The 19,475-nt window shown below is 45.6% G+C and overlaps 1 protein-coding gene across 2 annotated transcripts; it reads left to right on the forward strand.

The window, feature by feature from the left end:
- Positions 1–1,039: 1,039 nt before the first annotated feature.
- PITPNB (phosphatidylinositol transfer protein beta) lies at positions 1,040–18,747 on the forward strand. 2 transcript variants are annotated; one of them, XM_032128099.1, is made up of 12 exons: positions 1,040–1,102; positions 2,082–2,112; positions 2,978–3,123; positions 3,742–3,833; positions 3,960–3,967; positions 5,135–5,209; positions 6,350–6,433; positions 12,776–12,853; positions 13,333–13,443; positions 13,975–14,097; positions 17,159–17,243; positions 18,083–18,747. In XM_032128099.1, the coding sequence occupies exons 1-11, from the start codon at positions 1,083–1,085 to the stop codon at positions 17,204–17,206; spliced, it is 816 nt and encodes a 271-aa protein (XP_031983990.1). In that variant the 5' UTR covers positions 1,040–1,082; the 3' UTR covers positions 17,207–17,243; positions 18,083–18,747. The 2 variants fall into 2 exon arrangements, with proteins under 2 accessions (XP_031983990.1, XP_031983989.1); XM_032128098.1 differs by lacking the exon at positions 17,159–17,243.
- The last annotated feature ends 728 nt before the right edge of the window (positions 18,748–19,475 follow it).

The following is a 19,475-nucleotide window of genomic DNA, read 5'->3' on the forward strand; positions in this document are numbered from 1 at the left end:
GTCACTGCCCCAGCACCGAGGTACCGCTGGAATTCCTCTCCTCCAGGAGCGGTGTTCCAAGTTCCTCACAGCCTGGAAGGGCTCTACTTGGGGCTGATTTCAGTCTTCTTTCAATGTTGCTGAGCTTTTAGACCTGCAGACTCCTTTCATTTTGTATTTTTTAATGCCAGCTGAAGGTCGAAGCCCCAGCATGGCCGTACCTTGTGTGGTCGTTACTTATTCCTGTCGTCCTTCTTGTGACTGCGAGGGAGGCGAACAGAAATTCTCACAAGAGGGCGGCATTGGCCGCGGAAACCGAGTCCGCTACAGCTTCGGTGTGGTTTCACTTGCGTGGCAGTACAGGGGCACTCCAGAGTTAACAGGGACCCGCGGGTAAAGGATTTTGCTCGCAACAGATTGCAAAAAGGAATTTTAGCTTCCCCCCGCGTGACAGAGGCAGAGGCGGTGTCCGGCAGAGCGATGGTGATGGCAGCGACGGTGCCGCACCCGGTGCTCGGTGTGAGAGCGGGGAAAGGCCGTGGGGGACAGCGGGACCCAAGGCAGGGACCCGGGCTCCCCGAAATTCATCAGCACTGCAGCTTCTCACTTCCCACACGCTGGGAAGGCGCTGGGGTGACCCCATTCGGCAGCGGCGCCGGTCAGTGAGGGCCCGACACCGCCGAGCGGGCAAACTGCGGTGTCCGGCACGGGCCGTTCCCCGCCCGCTGGGCGGTGCGTAAGGCCCGTCCCGCTGCCGTGCAGGGCCGCGCTCGGTGCTCGGTGCTCGGTGCCCGGTACCGCCGGCAGCGCGGCCCAGCCCGGCCCCGCCCTCCCTCCCCGCTGCCCCGGGCCCCCCGCCGGCCCCCCGCGTGCGGCGCCGGGCGATGACGTCACTACGCCGGCAACCACGAGCTGGCGATGCGCACCGGCGGCGCGTTTTGATTGGCCGCTGACAGGTGAGGTGTGCGCTCGCGGGAGCTGCGCGCCCTCGGATTGGCTGCGTCCAGCGCGTGCGCGCCTCCGGGCGAGGCGCGAGCGCGATTGGCCGAGCGGCGGGGGCGGGGCCTGGCTCGGGAGCGGCGCGTGCGCGGAGCGGCGGGAAGATGGTGCTGATCAAGGAGTTGTGAGTGGGGGCGGCGGGGACAGCCCGGGGCGGGGGGAGGGCGCCGGCACCGGCCGGCACCGGGGCCGCCGCTATCGCGGCCGCCGGCATCGCTACAGCGACCGCCGCCGCCCCGCCCGGGCCGCGCTCCGCCGGGTCTCCCTCGGCCGCGCCCGCCGCCGCCGGGGCCCGCCCGCGCCGCTCCTGCCGTGGGGCCCCGGGGTGGCCTCTCCCTCCGGGGCGCGGGGCCGCTCCGCTCCTCCGTGCGCCGGGGCCGCCGTCACGGGAAGGGCCGTTCGACAGCGCGGGGACGCGGCCCGAGCGGTGCCGGGCGGTCCCTGCCCGGAGCGGGAGAGCCGCGGCCCCGCACCGGCAGCTCCTCGAACTCCATCCCGCGGGTCCCTGCGGAGCGCACGGGTCACGGGAGATTCCTCCCCGTTTTTCTTAGAAAGCAGCTCGGGTGGCAGTGGCGACAGCCCCGGAGTGGGGCCGGAGCCCTTCCCCGCTCCCGGTTCCCTGTTCTGGTGACACCGGGAGCTCCCCGCCGCTGGGTAGATCTTTCCCGTGGGGGCTCCTGCCGCAAACTACAAGCTGGTTTGTTTCTCTGTCCCACCTTTTGGCTGCTAATGACTGCAAAGTCCTGTAACTGTAGCCTCACTGGCAGTAAAGGTCATGTGTAGGTTCAAAAGTTTATAAACAAATTTAGCATAACACAAAGTTATTGTGACAGAGCTGGAAGTAGAACCCAGATTTCCTGGCTCTTTTGTGCAGCTTCTACCATCTTCCACCCCTTGTTTTTCGTTTTGTAGTGTGTCTGGCATTGAATTTCACTTGGGTTTGTTGCATTTTATCCAAAGCCTCCCTGTCACAGAGATTTCTGAAGAGCAGACTCGAATTGGCTCCTTTTGACACTTCTTTCTTGAACATCTGTGTTATATCTGTTATCTGCAGGTGAAGTCTAATGATTAATTTTATTGAATTTTCTCTTCTCCTCTTTCAGCCGAGTGGTTTTACCTTGCTCAGTGCAAGAGGTACGTCCTGATCCTCCCTGCTTTATTCAGGCTGAGGGGTGGGAGGGGATTTTGTGTCAGAAATCTGACCAGCCTGGGTCCAAACGTTCCCTGTGCTGTGGCTACCCTGCCTGACAGAGACCAGTGACACAGGTGTGAGCCCTGCTCTGGTCAAGGAATTCCCAAGGAAGCAAATGCAGCACAGAGCCCTGCGGTGTTCTGAGCCCTCCACTGCCAGCAATGCAGTGGTGCCCTGGGGCAGCACATTACTGCTGATCTGGCACTGAGGGACTCCAAGCCTTTTCCTGAAGCCACAGGTGTAGGAATTGTCTTCCCAGATCTGAAGCCAGCAATTCAGATGGCACCGAGGTACATTTAAACGAGAGTCGTGATAGGATGTCTGTCACGACAGGGCGTCGAACGTACTTCTGAGGGAAACATTACACTTGCTCTGCAGTGTGCATTTCCTGGGGCCTGGAAGGGCAGTATTTAGTTGGTTGAAAGTGTGAACTGGGAAGGCTCAGAGCTGGAAATTGGTCATCTCAAAATCTGTAAACTCGAAATTGATATTTCTTGATGCGGCAGAGAGCGACAAATACACTTTGCTCTTAGGATAGGAAAAACGAAGCATAACAATTATGGTGTGCACCAAAGTGTTGGGTTGTTGTGGAACACCCTGGGTGCAGACCTGGTGTTTGTGAGCTGCAGAGAGGTGTTTGCCAAAAAGTTGTCAGAGTTTACTAAATATCTTTTATATGGTGTATTTTACTTTGTTGATGATCTTTTTTGTACTACCCAATTTTCACAGCAAACAGCTAATTTTTTTTATGTGTTAGAAGTTTTGGCCAACTTTGGTGCTGACATTTGACTTCTCTTCCCTTTTCAGTATCAAGTTGGGCAGCTTTATTCTGTGGCAGAAGCCAGCAAAAACGAAACAGGAGGTGGGGAAGGAATTCAGGTCTTAAAAAATGAGCCTTATGAAAAGGATGGCGAGAAGGGACAATATACTCACAAAATCTATCATTTAAAGAGGTGAGAAGAGCCTTGATACACGTTGTAATCCCTTGATATTGACCAAGAAATGTTTAAAGGTGAAGGTAGCCTTGCATTGTTTGCTATTCTGGGACACTTGCCTGTGTTTTCCTGCCACTTTGTAATTTGCTGAATTGTGCATGAGTGCTCTGGTGAGTGGGAAAATGTGAAATGCGGTGGATTTTAAATATGTGGGATATTTGTCTGGGACAAATTGTGTTTGCTTGCTCTAGACTGGAGTCAGAAATGAGTGAGACATAAGGTTCCTGCTGCAGGTCAGGAGCTGCTTGCCAGGGAGCTGGAGGTGAGAGCTCTGTGCATTGCTCTTCCTCAGCAGGTGTCTTTACTGCTTTGCAAGAGGAAGGATAGCACAGCTTTCATCGTGATCACACAGCTCACTCACAATTGCCTCATTATTACCTTTCCCTTTATTTTCTTAATTATGTTGTGATCAGGAAGGTTTTTGAAGTTCCTCTGTATTTCACTGCAGGTGACAACGTACATCATAACCCCTCAAATGCTTGGTTAGAATGTGCCTTTCTTATTGGAGTGGAAGAAACCAATGAGGAATTTCAGCTGGCAGAACTTTAAACACGTTGTCCATGTTTGTTTTCCCAGTAAAGTCCCTGGGTTTGTAAGGATGATTGCTCCAGAAGGCTCCCTGGTGTTCCATGAGAAGGCCTGGAATGCGTATCCCTACTGTAGAACAAGTGAGTCTCCCCATGTGTGTTCTGTTGTTGGTGCTGTTATGTGTGAGACCTTTCAGAAACAATTGTATCTAATAATGCTCTGTGTTTTCTTTTCCTTTTCATTGCACGTGTTTCTGACGACACCAGTTGTGACAGTGAGTATTTGAAATCCTACCAGTTGTATATTGGGGTTTTTTGAGATCTGTTTTGTCTGTTACTACCACTACAATTGCCTGGCTCCAGCCTTTCATATGGGCCTTGCTAGGACTCCTGGTGTAGAGCTCCCTGTTACTTTAATTGTCTGCATGTGGCTATAATTAGAGCTGTAATTTGTCAGAGAAATGATTTCATTTTCATTTCTTTTATGCCTTTAATTACCATTACAGATGCATAATGTCTATCCTGGTAAGATATAATGCTAAAAAAAGTGGGAGGGGAAAAGCAACGTATCAGAGGCTTCTACACTCCTGAATGCAGGAAGAGCAGTGAAATGGAATCAGTCCCTACCTGTCTGAAATGCCACTGCTGTCAAGTGAATTCCTGCCTCAGTTAAAATGGGGTAACTGGAAATTTAAATGGATCAGCACAGCTCAGGATTTGGGTTTGTTTTTTTTAAGATGCATGGCAGGCACATCATTAAGAATGCCATTTTACATGTTTTGGTGACCTGTTTAATGAAAACTTCTAAGTTAAATGTTAAACTGCTTTATCTGCTCACTTGCAAACATGGTTTAGATTGTTACTAGGTGGATGTGACACGAGGAGTAGCAAGTGAGTTTGAACTGTTGAGCTTGACTCATCATGATACCTGTGCTCACAGGTGTGTGCCCTCTGACCTCTGGAATCAGCAGGGCTCTGCCATTGTCTTTAGATGAACAATTTGGTGGCAGCTGGACCATTATGATCCAGCTTTATGATTGTAATTGTGCTGTACAGTAACATCTAACTGCAGGATTAATAATTTGAAAATTCATTGAATATAGAGGTAAAGAACTTCAGGGTTGAGGAAGCAGGACAGCAAATGGCAGAACTGGATTTCTACCTGGTGTTTGTGAGCTGCAGACAGGTGTTTGCCAAAAAGTTGTCAGAGTAGAGCTGGATTTCTTAAACATGACTGGTTTTAATTTAGTACTCACTGCTCTAGTTTAAGATTATCATGTACCTATTTCTGTGTGTAGGTAAGGGGGCTGTTTCTCTGGTAATTTAAGTAGATTGTGTTGCTAGTTGGAGATTAGTAGAGGCTTGTATGTAGATACCATTTATCTAAACTTAGAGCAGAGAGGTGTAATCAGACTTGTGCTTTTTGCTTTTAATTCTTACAGAATGAATACATGAAAGATGACTTCTTCATAAAAATTGAGACCTGGCATAAACCAGATTTGGGAACAACAGAGAATGTGAGTTGGGGTTTGGATACCAAACCTTAATGCAGTTGTACAATTAGTCCAGATAAAGTATTTTATACCTGGTAATGTTGGATAATTACTGCAAAATCAGGCACCTCAATGCCTGACCAGCGAGTAAAGCAGGAAAAGCATTTTTCAGGTCAAGCTGTCTCATCTAAGGAGGTCCAGGGACAGGAGAAGGGGTTTGGTTTTTATGTTTAGAGGTCAATACAGATGCTTGATTCTCATTCAAATATTTAAGTAACTTTCAGCAAATCCTTTTTTTTGTTTCATGTTCTTTTACCTTAGATGTGCTACTGATAGTTAGCCCGACAAGTTTATTTGTAAGCAGGTTTTACAACAGGTTTCACAAGACCATTGGGGTTGATCTGTGTACACTCTGCAGTTATGTGTTGAAGCTGCCTCTGTAAATTGTCCCAGCTGGCAACATTCTTGTTTTCCTCCCCAGACAGTCAGTTTGGTTCACGTGTCACTTCAGGAAAATTTTGATCTGTAGTGACAAACATTGATAAACCATCCAGAGAGGACTAGTTGTCAGTCTGTTTCCAGTGCCTGGGCAAGCTGTAGCCCTTGGTGTGCTGCACAGAGGGGGGATTGTTCCTTGGACAGCTCTGCTGGCTGTAACTGAGTTTAGGTGTGCTGGACAGACCACAGGTGTGGAGCTGATTCTGTCCTCAGACCTTGATACACCCTCAGACTACACCTGGTCCACCTTCAAGGCAGTCCTATGATTCAGGGAGCCTATGAGATCCTTCAGGTTATTGGAATCTGCATATTTGCAATTGGCATTTATGCAACTTCTTTCTAGCTCAAGAAGTTCCTGCAGATTGTGGAACGGGTAATGGTTCTAATCAGAGCTTGATTTCGTTAGCGCTAACAAATGTGACAGATGAATACAGCTTAATCTTAAATCCAGGTTTCCTGAATGCACAAGAAGTGAAGGCTTTGTGCTGGTTTAAAATTGATTAGCGAGTGAATTAAACTGTAATTGTGGAGATCATTCTCTTTGAGAGAGGCAGAGGAAGAAAGGGTAGGTTTGGAGAATGCTGCCTTTACAGCATCCTGAAAAACTCCCTGGCACATACATGGTGATTCCCAGCATGGGAATAATTTCTTTTTGTTTTTTTGCAGGTTCACAATTTAGATCCAAACACATGGAAGAGTGTTGAGGTTGTCCATATTGACATTGCAGATAGAACTCAAGTAGAACCAGGAGTAAGTAAATGTTCAGCTACTGGGATTGGGATGTAGCATGCAGCTGATTCCACTTGAGCTGTGTGTTGATAGTGAATAATCTAAAATGGTGTGGATTTCACCCAACAGAGACATGAAAAGTGTCTTGAACAGAATCATTCATTTATGTGCCTGCGTTACTTCTTTGTTTTTACTGCTGATTTTTTCTGCACACCTGGATCTGCTGGTGCTGTTGTCTGGTTTGTTAAATTGTAACAGCTGGACTGTTGGATGTGCAGTATTTTTTGGACAGTAGGGAGATGGTAGGCTCTAATATGGAGACTGTGTTTGCACAATAAGTGTGATTTGATTGTTGTGGTTGTGTGCAAGGAGAGGCTCTTTATACTATTTAACTGTTATTTTTTGAAAGTAGATACTTGGATATCCTCCATTCTGGGGAGAGGACTTCCTTGGAACTATTTTCAGTACATTATCCTCTTTTTTTTCTTTTGTGTATTTGACCTACAGAGTATCAAAACTGAGTGCAGAGTGGTCTCATCAAGAGTCTTAAGTCTCTTCTAATGTTTCTGCATTTCTGTTTCCTTTTTATTAACTTCTAGCACCATTTCCACTTTTCGCAAATATTTTGAGCAGATATTTTCAGATTCAAACTCACAGTATAGCCCATTCTTGTGTAGGAATACTTGGGATTTTCACCATGTGATTCAAGTTTTTATTTCCTTTTTATCTCGCAGAAACTCAGTTTTGCAGAGTCCTAACTCATTAACCAAAGCCTGGCTTTGTGCTTAAACTCTTAGCAGACACTGGTAACTCCGAGTTCCCTGCAGATTCATACCTGGCTGTTTACCTGTTTTCTCCTTCTGGGATTAGACATCAGGAATTCTCTGGCACCCACACTTGGAGTCTCTTCTATTATAAAAGTCTGCATTTTCTGGCCTTTATCTTTTCTCTCTTCAATTCTAAAGACTTCAGGAGAGACTTTATATTTATGCTGATATCTTCATCAAGTTTAGGTAATGGAACTTGAATTTTTTTTTTTTTTTTTGGAAGTTCAGCTACATCATAACAAAATTGCCAAGACTGATGTGCTGGCTTCGTGCCTTCAGAGAAGGCTGCTGGTCTTGGAAAGTAAATGTCCCCTGAAAAGCATCATCTGTTTTTCCTGTGTTCTATTTGTCCAGATGTTCTTTTCCTGCAGTTTCTGCATCTTTGTTCTGTGATATTTAAGCAATAATCAGTTCACTCTGTGGGGTGAGGTCTGAAATCGTGTGCTTTGTATGGTTTTTTGGGTGTTTTTTTTGTTACGTTATTCGTTTGAGAATTATCATTCTAAGTGGCTGGGTGGGGTTTTTTTGTCTGCTCTATTTTTTAGGGAAAAAGAATAGTCAGTGTTGCCAAAGGAAAGTTTTATTTGTACATTTATCTTCTCAAACATAGTTTTACCTGGAAAAGCAGCTGAAATGTATGACCTTGGGTAACAGTAGAACTGAAAGAATAGAACTATGTATATGTATAAACTATAGAACAGAACTATGTATGTATAAAATCCAGCAATGTTGAAAAAGTTTTCATGTATTCAGGATGTATCCTTTTGTTCTGTGAATGAACCTTGTCCACCCTCCTGTGGTGCAGCAGTTAACTTGTTTCAGAGCTACAATCAGGATAAATATGAAAATACCAATTTCTTTAAGCTACTAATGGCATGCATGTGCTGGCTCATGCTCATTTAAGTATGTGTAGAAATAATGTGGGTGACATCTGTGACTTTCTTGAGATATACATTTAACCCTGCCGCCTTTTAATCATCTCCAGCATGCAGACTGTGTCACTCTGTGTTGTTTGTATATAGAAGTGACTTCCCAGGAGAGAAAGACTTTTTAAAGTGTAAGCAAAAATGAACACTCAATTAACATCAGAAGAGGCTGTGGTTTTTGGAAACAATTTGTAGAAAAGTAGAGTGTAGTGAAAACAAATTGAAAGTAGGTTTATAGCTATTTTTGTATTTAATGAAGACATTAAATGTTTTGTTTAGGTCGTAGTGGATCTTTATTACATTGCTTGAAAGAAAGTTCTAAAATTACGATTTTGTACAAATCAGATTACACATGCCTTAAGAGTTTGGATTTCTGTGTGCTAACCCTTGTTCTACAGTTTAAGGAAATATATTGGAATATAGGAAATGCTCTTCTGTAGTCTGCAAGGAAGTGTTAAAATATTCTCAAGTGAAAGAGCTTGATAGGTGGATCTGTCCCATTTCAGACTTAATTTATCACATGATAGGCAGCTAAACAGCTCCACGTTATTAGTGCTGAACCTTGGAATCATTGTGCAATGACATCCCATTGAACAGCCTATCTGTGTATAAATACGATGTGCTTTTAGTTTTTTGCCCCTCTTTTTGTTTTCTATCCCTAAGTCAGGCTTTTGCATCCTGTCCTGGGTGTTTATAAATATTCATCTCTTCCAGCCTCCTTCCTGGAGACCTTTAACTTCTCGTTCAGGGCACGGCACCATGATGTGTGTCCATGATAACCAGGCTGATTTCATTTCTCATTTGAACCTTGGCATTCTTTTAAAGGTGATTTCAGGCAATGGCTCCCCTGATAGCTGTGCTGTAGCTGCAGGACTCTTCAGGAGATGGGAGTGATTGCAAGACATTTTTTATTAAAAGCCATTTAGCTAAACCTACCTAAAACACAGGGCTGCGTGTCAGTGCAGTGTACAGTAGTGCTGGTGACTGTTTCAGTTATAAGCCATGGGAGTCATGCACTGAGTTGGGAATATGACATACTTGGATAAACCTGATTTTGATCATCTGTTGTGCTGTGAATGAGCACTCACAGAGCTGTGGATGATGTTGGAGGGAAGTGCTGGTAGGTGTTTCCTTCCACAGGAGCTGTATGTGAGTTTTTGGTCAATAACACCAGTAGTATGTACGTTCTCTTGTTTAAAACACTAATGCAGTATTGAGCTGGAAAGTCAGAATTTGTGTCCACCTATCTAGTTAGTGTGATGCCACTCCATGTCCAGTTCCATTTTCATGGATTTGCAGATCAGGCATCAGACTTGGATAATTATACTACTTGATAGTGAACCATGAGTTCTCAGGAGCACTGTTACTACACTGAGCATGTCTAAAGACTGAGAATGAGACAGGAGAATGAAAAAGAAGTGCCCGGGTTCTGGGTTTGTTGTGATATTACTTTTACTGTATGTGGTTCATGGTCTCTCTTAATCATTCTTTATAATAGATGATTGCTGTCATGCCTGTTATATTGAGAATTTGAGCAGAAACTGCCTGTGAAATGATATTTGTGTATTTCTTTGAAATAGTTTTGCTCCTCTGTCTTGTTATGCTGCTGCCTGCGGATGTTTGCCTGTCTGCCTTTCCAGAGGGCTTCAGGGGTTTGAGCTGTAATATTTGCTCCAGCAGCTGCCTGTTTTTCTTCCTAAGAAGGACTTGTTGTTGTCAGGAGTTAAGCTCTTGCTGCACAGATATTTTCCTTAAACTCTGCAAAGAACTGTTGTTTATTTGTACTTTGGCTCTAGTCCAGTCGTCTTCCCTGCATGCTGGTAGGATCTGTGTGTAGAGAAGAGTTCCTACAATGCTCTCCTGTCCATCTAGGCTTTAGTCTATAAAGGGTTTTCCCTGTCCTTAACAAGATTTGGGTTAACTGAGTTCTAAAAGGTCTTGGTTCAAAGCTTCTGCCTCGAGCATAGAAAACGTTACCATGACTCATCTATTTTCTTGGAATTTGTTTTCACTCCTACGTTTTACTCATAGATAACATTTTCTTCCCCAGTGTTTCCAGCTGTGGTTATTTGTATGTGGGTCCTAAATGCAAGAGCACAGTTGGTTTTTACCAGTGTCCCTGTGCAGTGGGAGGTAGGATGACAGGTTACAGCATCACGTGGACTTGAGTGTCCCTGGGGTATCCAAACAAATCATTCCCCTCCATAAACCAGGCAGACCAAGGCTGCACATGTAGCTGAGTTGAAATGCCTCATGCCCCACACCACCACAGTGTGAGCTCTGCCTTGGCAGGATGTTCACACAGTGAAAATAAATTCAGGGTTGTCTCAATGCAGTACCTGGTTTTGTTTACAAGTGGCACTAAGATGTGGGATTCTTGTGTTTCTGTTTGGCACAGGGCTGCCCCAAACCAGCAGCAGTTCTGCCAGCAATTAGTGACATAGAGCAAAATTGTTTATCCATTGCTATAGCCTGATCCACTTCCATGTCTTCCATCCAGTGCTTGAGGGAAATTTTTAGAAGGCAGTCATGATCAGTAATTTAAAATATTCAATATATTTCTGTAAAAACATTCTGCTGCAGCATTTGCATAGGTATCTTAAAGGTGATTTAAATGTAAAGAAGATTACTTTTTTTTTTTCCACGCAAGGATTGTTAAAAAATAATTTTTAAGAAGCGTATCACATTGAGCCTCCAGGACAATGCAGAACCTGAGGATTCCAGTGGGCTGCAGCTGTCCTCTCCCACAGTATTTGGAAATAGCTTGTGAGATGAGAAGTCTGCAGCTGGTGGCCAGCCCTGTGAGCTCTGTGGCTCCCTCGCTCCCCACAGGGTTCCCGGAGCAGTCGGTCTCAGACACAGCCAGTGGCTCTGGCTCAGTGCTGTGCTCAGTGCACTGGGAAGTGAGTCAGGCCTGAATATTGTGTTCTGCTATGTATTTGCTCTTTGGGATGTCTGTGGAAAGGACATGTGCTTTATTACAGTGCAATCATAAATAAGTGGGTTTTACTAAAATTCAGGTGACAAATAGGGCTTGTAGTCTTTCTGCAGTTATAATAATTCAAAACTTTAAATGTTTAAGTGTTTCTGTGCAGTGCTCGTGCTGGTTCTTTGGGCTGTCCTCTGAGGCAGGTGAAGGGTTGTGGAGCACCATGGCAGCCCCTGCTGAGACTGGCTGACTCTTGTGAGGGTTCTTCAAACTAGAATGTTGTTTCAGCTTAGAGGGAGAACTAGAGGAGACTCCTGATTTGTGGAAGCTCATAAAACACTGATTAGCAATGGGATTGAAATGTCTTTACTCACTTGGCTGCTTCTAGGAAATATCTGCTCAATTCCTAAAATATATGTTTGAGTCCTCAATATGGAAGTTTGTCTGAACACCTAGTAGTGCTTCCTAGATAAATTAGGGTTTCTTCAGTCTGTTTTAATATACAGTGTAGGTAGGTATGTTAAAAGAACTGGGAGCAATGAGAGAAAACTGGGGAGAAGAAAGTGTGACAGCTGATGTTCTGTAAGTGAAATCATATTCCTCTGAGAGGACTTCCCAGATTTTTCAGCTCCATTTGTCTTGCAGTAGGTTTTTGTAAATGTCAGAATGTCTGTGGAAGCATTAGCTGTTAATATGTGTAGCTTTTCTCTGTGGATTCAGAATTTAGTCTAGAAGTAGCCTTTGTTTTTCTGTGCTGATGGAAGAATATGGAGCTGAAAACTGATGTGGTCTTGAGCAGCCAGGAGCTGCTTCTTTTGGAGGGTTTCTTTCACTCCATGTTCTGCAGATTTTGTCCTCACTGTAACTTTATTTAAAAATGAGACTTTAAACTTTGCTAAAATTTCTTGGGCTTTTCTGTAATACCTACCAAGCATTTGTTCTGCTTTGAAGCAACTTAAATTGTTACAGTTGGGTTGTGAGGGTGTAATGGTAATCTTGCATAAAGCTTTTTCATCTACACTATAAACCTTACTTGTTTTCACTGAGCCCAGAATTTTTAATCCTTTCCTAGTTTCCATGGCAGCATCTTTATCAAATAACCATTTTCATGCCCCTCATCAGTAAATTAAGTAAATCCATCTGTTGGAAGCATTTGTCCCTTTCAGCTCTGTACCCATTGGCTTTCCCCCCATACACAGGGGGTGAGCAGAGCTGTCCACAGTGAGGCAGTGCTGTGTGGGCTCTGCCCCTCGCTCAGGCTGGGATCTCAGAGTTTCTCATTGTGTGAGGGAGTTGCTTCTGCCTTCTTCCCTCGTGTTCTGCCTCTTTCCCTGCTGTTCTGCCTCCCCAGCAGTGGACATGTGTTGCAGCCTGAAAAGCATTAGACTCTGGTTGCTGAATTACTGCCTTCTCCTCCCCTCAGGGGTCACAGACCCGGTGGGACAGTGCAGATGTCACAGTGTGCACAGCACAGGGCAGCTCTGGCCTGGAGCAGCCCTGGAGAGCTGTGGTGTTGGAAGCAGGTGTGATGGAGCCGTGGAGTCAGCCTGGCAGCTCTGCTGCACCCATCCTGCTCCACAGCACTCAAGGAATTGGTTTGGCAGCCATGAGCAGAAGCTTAACACAGTGGGATATTGAATCTGGTGATGTTTTCTGACTCTCAGAGTGTTTTATATTACAGGACTACAAAGCTGATGAAGATCCTGCATTATTCCAGTCAGTTAAGACGAAGAGAGGACCTCTGGGGCCAAACTGGAAGGTACTAGGAACTGTTGTTACAGCCTGATGAAGTCTTTATCAGTGAAGAATGAAGTTCATGGTTCCTTCAGAACTTGGCTCAACTCAAGTGAGGAACAAATTTCCTGTGGCCCACCACATCCCCTGTGTGGCACCCCAACAGCTGTGCAAAGCTTGCCAGTACCCTGTGCCAACCAGAATCTATCCCAGGAGGGAATGGGCTGTATGTGCCACACCAGAGATCCCCACAGGAACTGAGCAGCCCCTGGAAGTGAATCACAGGGAGTCTTTCAGCAACAGCCCCAAGTTACTGATTAGAATGTTGTTTTTCTGTAATAATACTTAGAATTCTATTTTATTATCATAACATCATAGTTAAATTGAATTGTTTTACTGCAAATTAATGATATTATTTATCATCCTAAAACACTAATTAGAATTATAATTTCTAATAATTAAACTTTTAAAGTATTAAAACTTCTTTTCTATTACCCCAAACAGAAGGAGCTAGCAACCGATGAGGAGTGTCCCAAAATGTGTGCTTACAAATTGGTGACCATCAAATTTAAGTGGTGGGGACTGCAGAACAAAGTCGAAAACTTTATACAAAAGGTGAGTACTTCTGCCTTGTGGGGCTGTGTTGATGTGGGGGGTTGAGCAGGAACAGCAGTGCAGTTTCCTGTTGCTCACGGCCAGGCAATTCCTGTCCATTTCCTCAGCCAGTCAAACCATTTATGTCTTGGTTTGCTTCAAGTGGGGCTTCACTGGTAGTACCAGAACAATTCTCTACCAAAAAAAAGCACAGTGTTCAGGAATTGGCTGTTCTGGTTTGACTGCTGCCACCTTGGAGCTGGAACAGATTTTAACAATGTTCTTCATCATTTTCAAGTAATGTAAATGGCTGAGCTTTCTTGAAACTCTTTTTTGATAGTGGTATTTGTTCGTTTTTTTTTCCATGTTAAAGCATTTGAGAAATGGGGTGAATTTAAATTGGATCCAGGGGTGGGGCAGGGGCTGAACCTGTAGCAGTGTGAAGCAGCACTCACCTGAAGATTTTTAACTCTTCAAACTGAGCAGCTGCTATCACTTTCCAGCCTTTAACAAGTCCTACCTATGATCTAATGCTTGTTTATCTTCTTAAAGCAAGAAAAAAGGATATTTACCAACTTCCATCGCCAGCTGTTCTGTTGGATTGACAAGTGGATTGAGCTGACTATGGAGGACATTAGGAGAATGGAGGATGAAACCCAGAAGGAGCTGGAAGCGGTAAGAACGCTTTTTGTTAAGGCTCAGGTGTGTGTGCTTCTACCTGCAGATTTAGCTGTTCAGAAACTGAGGCAGGTTGTGTGGTGTCCATCTCTGTGTGTGTGTGTGTGTGTTTGAGCAACTGCTGATGAGCGTTGTGGCCCCCTGAGTGCAGCCCCATGTGCTTCAAGCTCCTGCATTCTGTGCTGTCAAGCTGCAAGTGGCTGTAAGGTAAGTAGCTCTGATGTCATTAAATGCAGGATGTCTGCCCTGACTGCCTCTGTGTTTATGGCACCACACCCATTGCACAAAGTCCCATTCAGGGCTTTTTTGTCACTTGGTTGGAGCTCCAAGCTGTCACTGTCCTGTTCCATCACGTGTCTTGCTTTGTTTCATTTCTAGTCATCACTAGATCTGGTTACTTTTTCTCTTCAAACATGTTTTCAAGCAAGTTTGTGTCACGTGTCAGCTGTTCCACTTCTGATTAGCACACCAAACCAAAGTTTTACTTCCAAAGAGAAAGTCAGTAAAATCAACTGAGATCATGTCAGTTTTCCTGCTTTAGTGGCTGTGAGGACCAAATCTGTGTGGCCTGACGTGTCGTGGGCTGATGTCTGGGACAAAGCTCAGACACAGGGCACTGTCACTGCTCTTTCCATTCAGAGGTAGAGGACCACCACAGGCTGGGAAAGAAGCCTTCTTCTGTAGAGTCTTTCCAGAACATAACCTTTGGCATGAACCTTTCCCATGTTAAATCCTGCTGGCATTGTGCAGGTTTTTTGCAGTTTGTGGATTTGCAGTTGTATTTCCTTCCCATTTTGACAATTGCTTCATGCCCTAAACCCAGTCAGGTTACCCAGACAGTTCCAGTGTCTTGGTTCTTCCAAGACACAAAGTATCTTCAGCTACAACTTGCTGTTTGTATGCTTTGACTCATTCCAGACGCCTCTAACCTGGTTGCCCGAGGCTTCAGACCAGCTGTGGACAGGGGCCCTGTGACACATTCCGTGGTCTGTGCCTGGTGCATCTTTGCTGTTGGTACCAAACCAGCTGCAGCTCCTCCCTTCCCACTTGTGCCCTCCAGGGACTTTCCAAGCTGTGGAACAGCCTGTGTTGTGTAGGGATGTTTCCTGGGTTTGGAAGAAGTGTTTCTTCGTGGTCCTGTGCTGAGCTGGTAGCACCAAACGTTCTTTTCCTATAAGCTGAAGGGTTTGGGTCAGCAGCCCCAGAATGTGCTTTGGATGAGGTTGGTGTTCACTCACTCTTGCAGACCTTGTGCTCTCTCATGGGCATTTGGGGGTTTTTGGCAGTTGTTCTCTCAAATCACGGGGGTTTCTTCTTGAATTCTGATTTATGCCTAATCCTGTTCCTAGAGCCACCTGTTGCCAGGTGTCTGTGAAGGAGGAAGCGTAACAGCTGTCCTCTGTAGACTGACTTTTGCCAGAAGGGTTCCCTTTTGCACATTCATAGTTCTTCATTTGGACTGAAACAGACTTTATCCAGTTTCCCTGAGCAAGGGTAGTGGCAGTGAGGACTGCACACCAGAGGTGTGCTGGAGAGAGGCAGCAGAACCTGACACACCTGTGTGCCTGATGAAATTGTCCCTTTGTGTCTCTGTGGACTGTGGATGTTTTGTTTCACATTTCTCACTGGTAAGTAGCTCCTTTTCAATATTTTTTTTTCCAAAATATTTGCTGCTCTTTTAGTTCCTACCTTAAGCCAAACCCAGCTCACATGTCTCTGGGTGTAGCATTTATCCTCATTCTTAAACATCAAACGTATTTACTTAATATTTTCTCATTTTGCAAAGGCAAACAGTTTTTTGCAAATAGCTTGTTGTGCAAGATGTTAGTGTCAGGAATTTGTGTATTGTTGAAAAAGTTGGGTTGTTTTGGTTTTGGTTTTTTTTTTTTTTTTCCACAAGATAAATGTATTGATGTTACACTAACCCAGATTTCTGTGGATACTGTGAAATGTGAGAGGAGTGGGGACCTACTATCTTGGGGTTTTTTCAATTGTTGCAAGAGGGGTATCTACAAACACCTGTAAATGATGTAATTTCAATGGGTTCAGTGCGTTATTGGAGAACAACCTAAGGGCAAAAATGTCACTGCCAAATAATAAGAATGCTGGTTTTATCCAAAGTAATTTGTCATCTTGTTTCATATTCAACTACTCCATCCATTGTGCTCACCAGTAACTGCCATTACATCCCCAGTACACCACAAAGTGTGTTTTATGGCCAGGACCTCTGGGAAGTGAGTGCTCAGGGATGAGGTGCTCAGTGTGACACAGGTAACATCCATGCTCCTGTCCCTGCAGAGTGGTCAGGGATGGACAGGGCTGCACTAGGCAGTTCTGTGATGCTGAGAGCTAAACCAGGCAGAAAGCAGGGCTGGCAGTGCATGTTCCTTCCCACACAGTGTCCTGGTACTCTTCCCCTTCTCATGAACACCCTTTCTTCCTTCTGCTCTGAGCTGATCCTTCTCTGGATTCTGTGCACATTCCAGTTCTTTTGTTGCTCCTGTGCTTCATCTTCAGTCGATTTTTATAGTCAGGATCTCTGCTTTTTTACTTTCTGTTACTCTCTGAATCCTCATCAGTGTTCTTCCAGAGTTCCTCTATCCCAGTCCATCTTTTTCTCACTGTTTATGTTTCACTTGGTGGGTTCTGTCTCTGGCTGCTGGAGATGAGAAGCACCTCTGCTCCATGAAACATGCATCAGCTCATCAGTGCAGAGTAGGAAAACATCTGGTCCAGCCAAAGCCCTGTGACCAACCTCTCTAATGCCTGTGTGAGGGTAGAGATGCCACACTGGGTATCCTGAGCAGTGATTCCATGCTGGAGCATCGTGGCCTTGGTAGAAATCCAAGCAGCATTTTTTACAGCTACTCTCCAGTTCCCAGGTCTCCTTGCCAAAAAGAAATGCCATGCCATGTCCAAACCCCCTGAGTTTTAGCTGGTCCTGGCCCTGGCTAGGGAGAAGCAGTTCCTGGCCCTGTAGGTCATTCCTTCTCTCATACTAACACAGTTCTAGCGTGGGAGGTTCTGTGTGTGGAGCTCACCTTTTATTTCACTTCAGATGCGTAAGAAGGGTTCCGTTCGAGGCACTTTGGCTGCGGACGTCTAGAGGAGTTCTCTGTAGGTTCTGAGGCAAAGCGAGCTGTGTAAGTCAACTGCTGGATGGAAAAGGAGAAGAGGGATTAATGTTCTTTTGGATGGGAATTGCTAGCAGAAATCATCTTAATGTCCACATAACCCATGTGGGCCTTACCTTCCTCCTGCTCGGTAGTGGTGTGGCGATCAGCAGGTGGGACTGACCCATGGTGCCCAGGACACACCAGGTGGGCACTGATACAGGTGCTTGGGCCGGGGGCAGAATTCCTGCTGGTGCCTGATGCTTCCCCAGCACAGACACCCGAGGTGTGGGATGTGCTGTTGTCGTGGCGATGGCACTGAGCCCTGGTGCCCAGCCCTTCTGGACTCCAGTCAGACGCGTCAGCATCGCTCTGCTGCACACGCAGTGGCAAAGCGATCTGTAGACTTGGTCCATGTCACTTAGGGAGACTGTGGAGCGTCACCTTCCACCTTCAGTTCTTGAAATCCAGTTCCACCTGGTCTTTACAGGCACTAAACTGTGTTGGAGCCCTTACTGCGGGAGCAGATTCTCCAGGAGTTACAGGCTCTTGGTGCTTGTGCCCAGCACTTTGGTGCTGCTGTTCCTCACAGGGACTGCTGTAACATCCCAGCCCCAGGGTGCCACTTCCCACTGCTCTGTGTGGGCTCCCCAGTGAAGGGAGCTCCTCCCACCCCTGGGGGCAGGTCCTACCCAAGGACAGCTGCCACTGAGATTCCCTCAGGAGCCGGCATTGCTTTGGTGTGACTCTCGGTCCCGGTGGCGTTCTGAGTCCCTGTCCTGCTTTTCCCTGGAGATAATCTCCCAGCCTGTTTGGAGCTCTGTCTGAAGAAGCTGCTAATGCAGAAATTGCCCTTCCTCTCTCCACAGCTGCGTAACCAAGGCCAAGTGAGAGGAACGAGTGCTGCCAATGACGAGTGACGACGGACGGACGCCGATGCCGGATCTTGGATGTGTGTGTGGGTGCATGACTGTATATAACTACACACACACACATGCAGACAGAAGGGGTGGTTACAGTGTCTCTGGGTGCTATACCTGTCCTAGCAAAGATTCCAAGGAAACTGCTTTCATTATGTATACCCCAAGCAAATAAAAAAAATCAACTGAGTAGTGTCATTTAAAGGATGAATTTTGCTAACTGGTATGTTCATGAATGTCAATACTGGACCAATTTCTGCCCTACTTGTTTTCTCTCCTGTCCAAGTCACTCTGCTCTAACTCGCCCATCTCTCATTGTAAAGGGACACTCAAACAAGTTAATTTCAGTTTTATGTCTCCCTATGTGATGAGTTTTTGGAATAGGAACAATGAATGTATTTATAGCTATTTATTTCTGGATTGTCATTATCCTCTAGTCAAATCAGAAAAAAAAATTCTATTAGTGGAAATTGGAAGACTTTTGCTGTTGAGTAAGTTTAACCCAAACTTTACCCACTCACTGATTTAAAAGAAAAAAATCATGTTTTATTGGACTTTTGTACATTGAAATGCTAACGTTTTTCTTCATTAAAATTGGCAAGATAAAGGAAAAATGGCTTGTGATTTATAAAGTAATTTGCAACTTGAAATTTTCCAGAAGCTGCTTTTTAGACAAATACAGTACCTGTAGAGCATTTTCCAGTCTATCTTAGGCTGGGCAGTGAGGACAGGGACAGCCCTTCCCTCCAGGAATACTCCTGCCAGTGCAGTGGCTGTTTTCCAGAGCTTCTCTTTAGAACCCATGCAAGCGGTCTGGATTTTACACAGAGCAATGGAATATAATTGTGATTTTAGCTGTTTTCATGTTGGGAATACACTTTGGGAAATGTAGACTTTCAGTTATGATGACAGTTTCAGTTGTAGCCCCTGACATGTTTCCCTGCTGTCTGTGAGGGGCTGATGTGCAAGGGCCCCTGGGATAACAAATGCCTCCTGTAGGAAACTCCATAGGGAAAAGGTCTTCAGCATGTTTAAGGAACTATTCAGAGCACATAACAGGGGGATATTATCCTAATGCTTGTTAGATCAAAGAGAAAGTATTTTAAAAGCACTAGTTAGATAAAGATCTATTAATGCCTGGTTTCCTCCCAGCACCCTTGGCAGGGCAAGCCTTGCCTGAGTTCCCAGGAGGGATCTGATTTCTGTTACCATCAGTGACAAAACATTCCTGCACTGGCAGCGTGGGCCAGGTGTGCTGTGCATGTTGTCCTGGTGCTGTGCATGCTGGCACTGCCACACCTGCCTGGCTCTGGTGCCTCACCTGTGCATTGCACCTGCCCAC

The sequence above is a fragment of the Corvus moneduloides genome, chromosome 18 (genome assembly GCF_009650955.1).
Source record: "Corvus moneduloides isolate bCorMon1 chromosome 18, bCorMon1.pri, whole genome shotgun sequence".
NCBI lineage: Eukaryota > Metazoa > Chordata > Aves > Passeriformes > Corvidae > Corvus > Corvus moneduloides.

Coding starts and splice junctions, on each gene's coding strand:
- PITPNB (XM_032128098.1), top strand. CDS start 1,083: ATGGTGCTGATCAAGGAGTT. Junction 1,103..2,081: donor ATGGTGCTGATCAAGGAGTT/GTGAGTGGGGGC, acceptor CTCCTCTTTCAG/CCGAGTGGTTTTACCTTGCT. Junction 14,098..18,082: donor CCCAGAAGGAGCTGGAAGCG/GTAAGAACGCTT, acceptor CTCTCTCCACAG/CTGCGTAACCAAGGCCAAGT.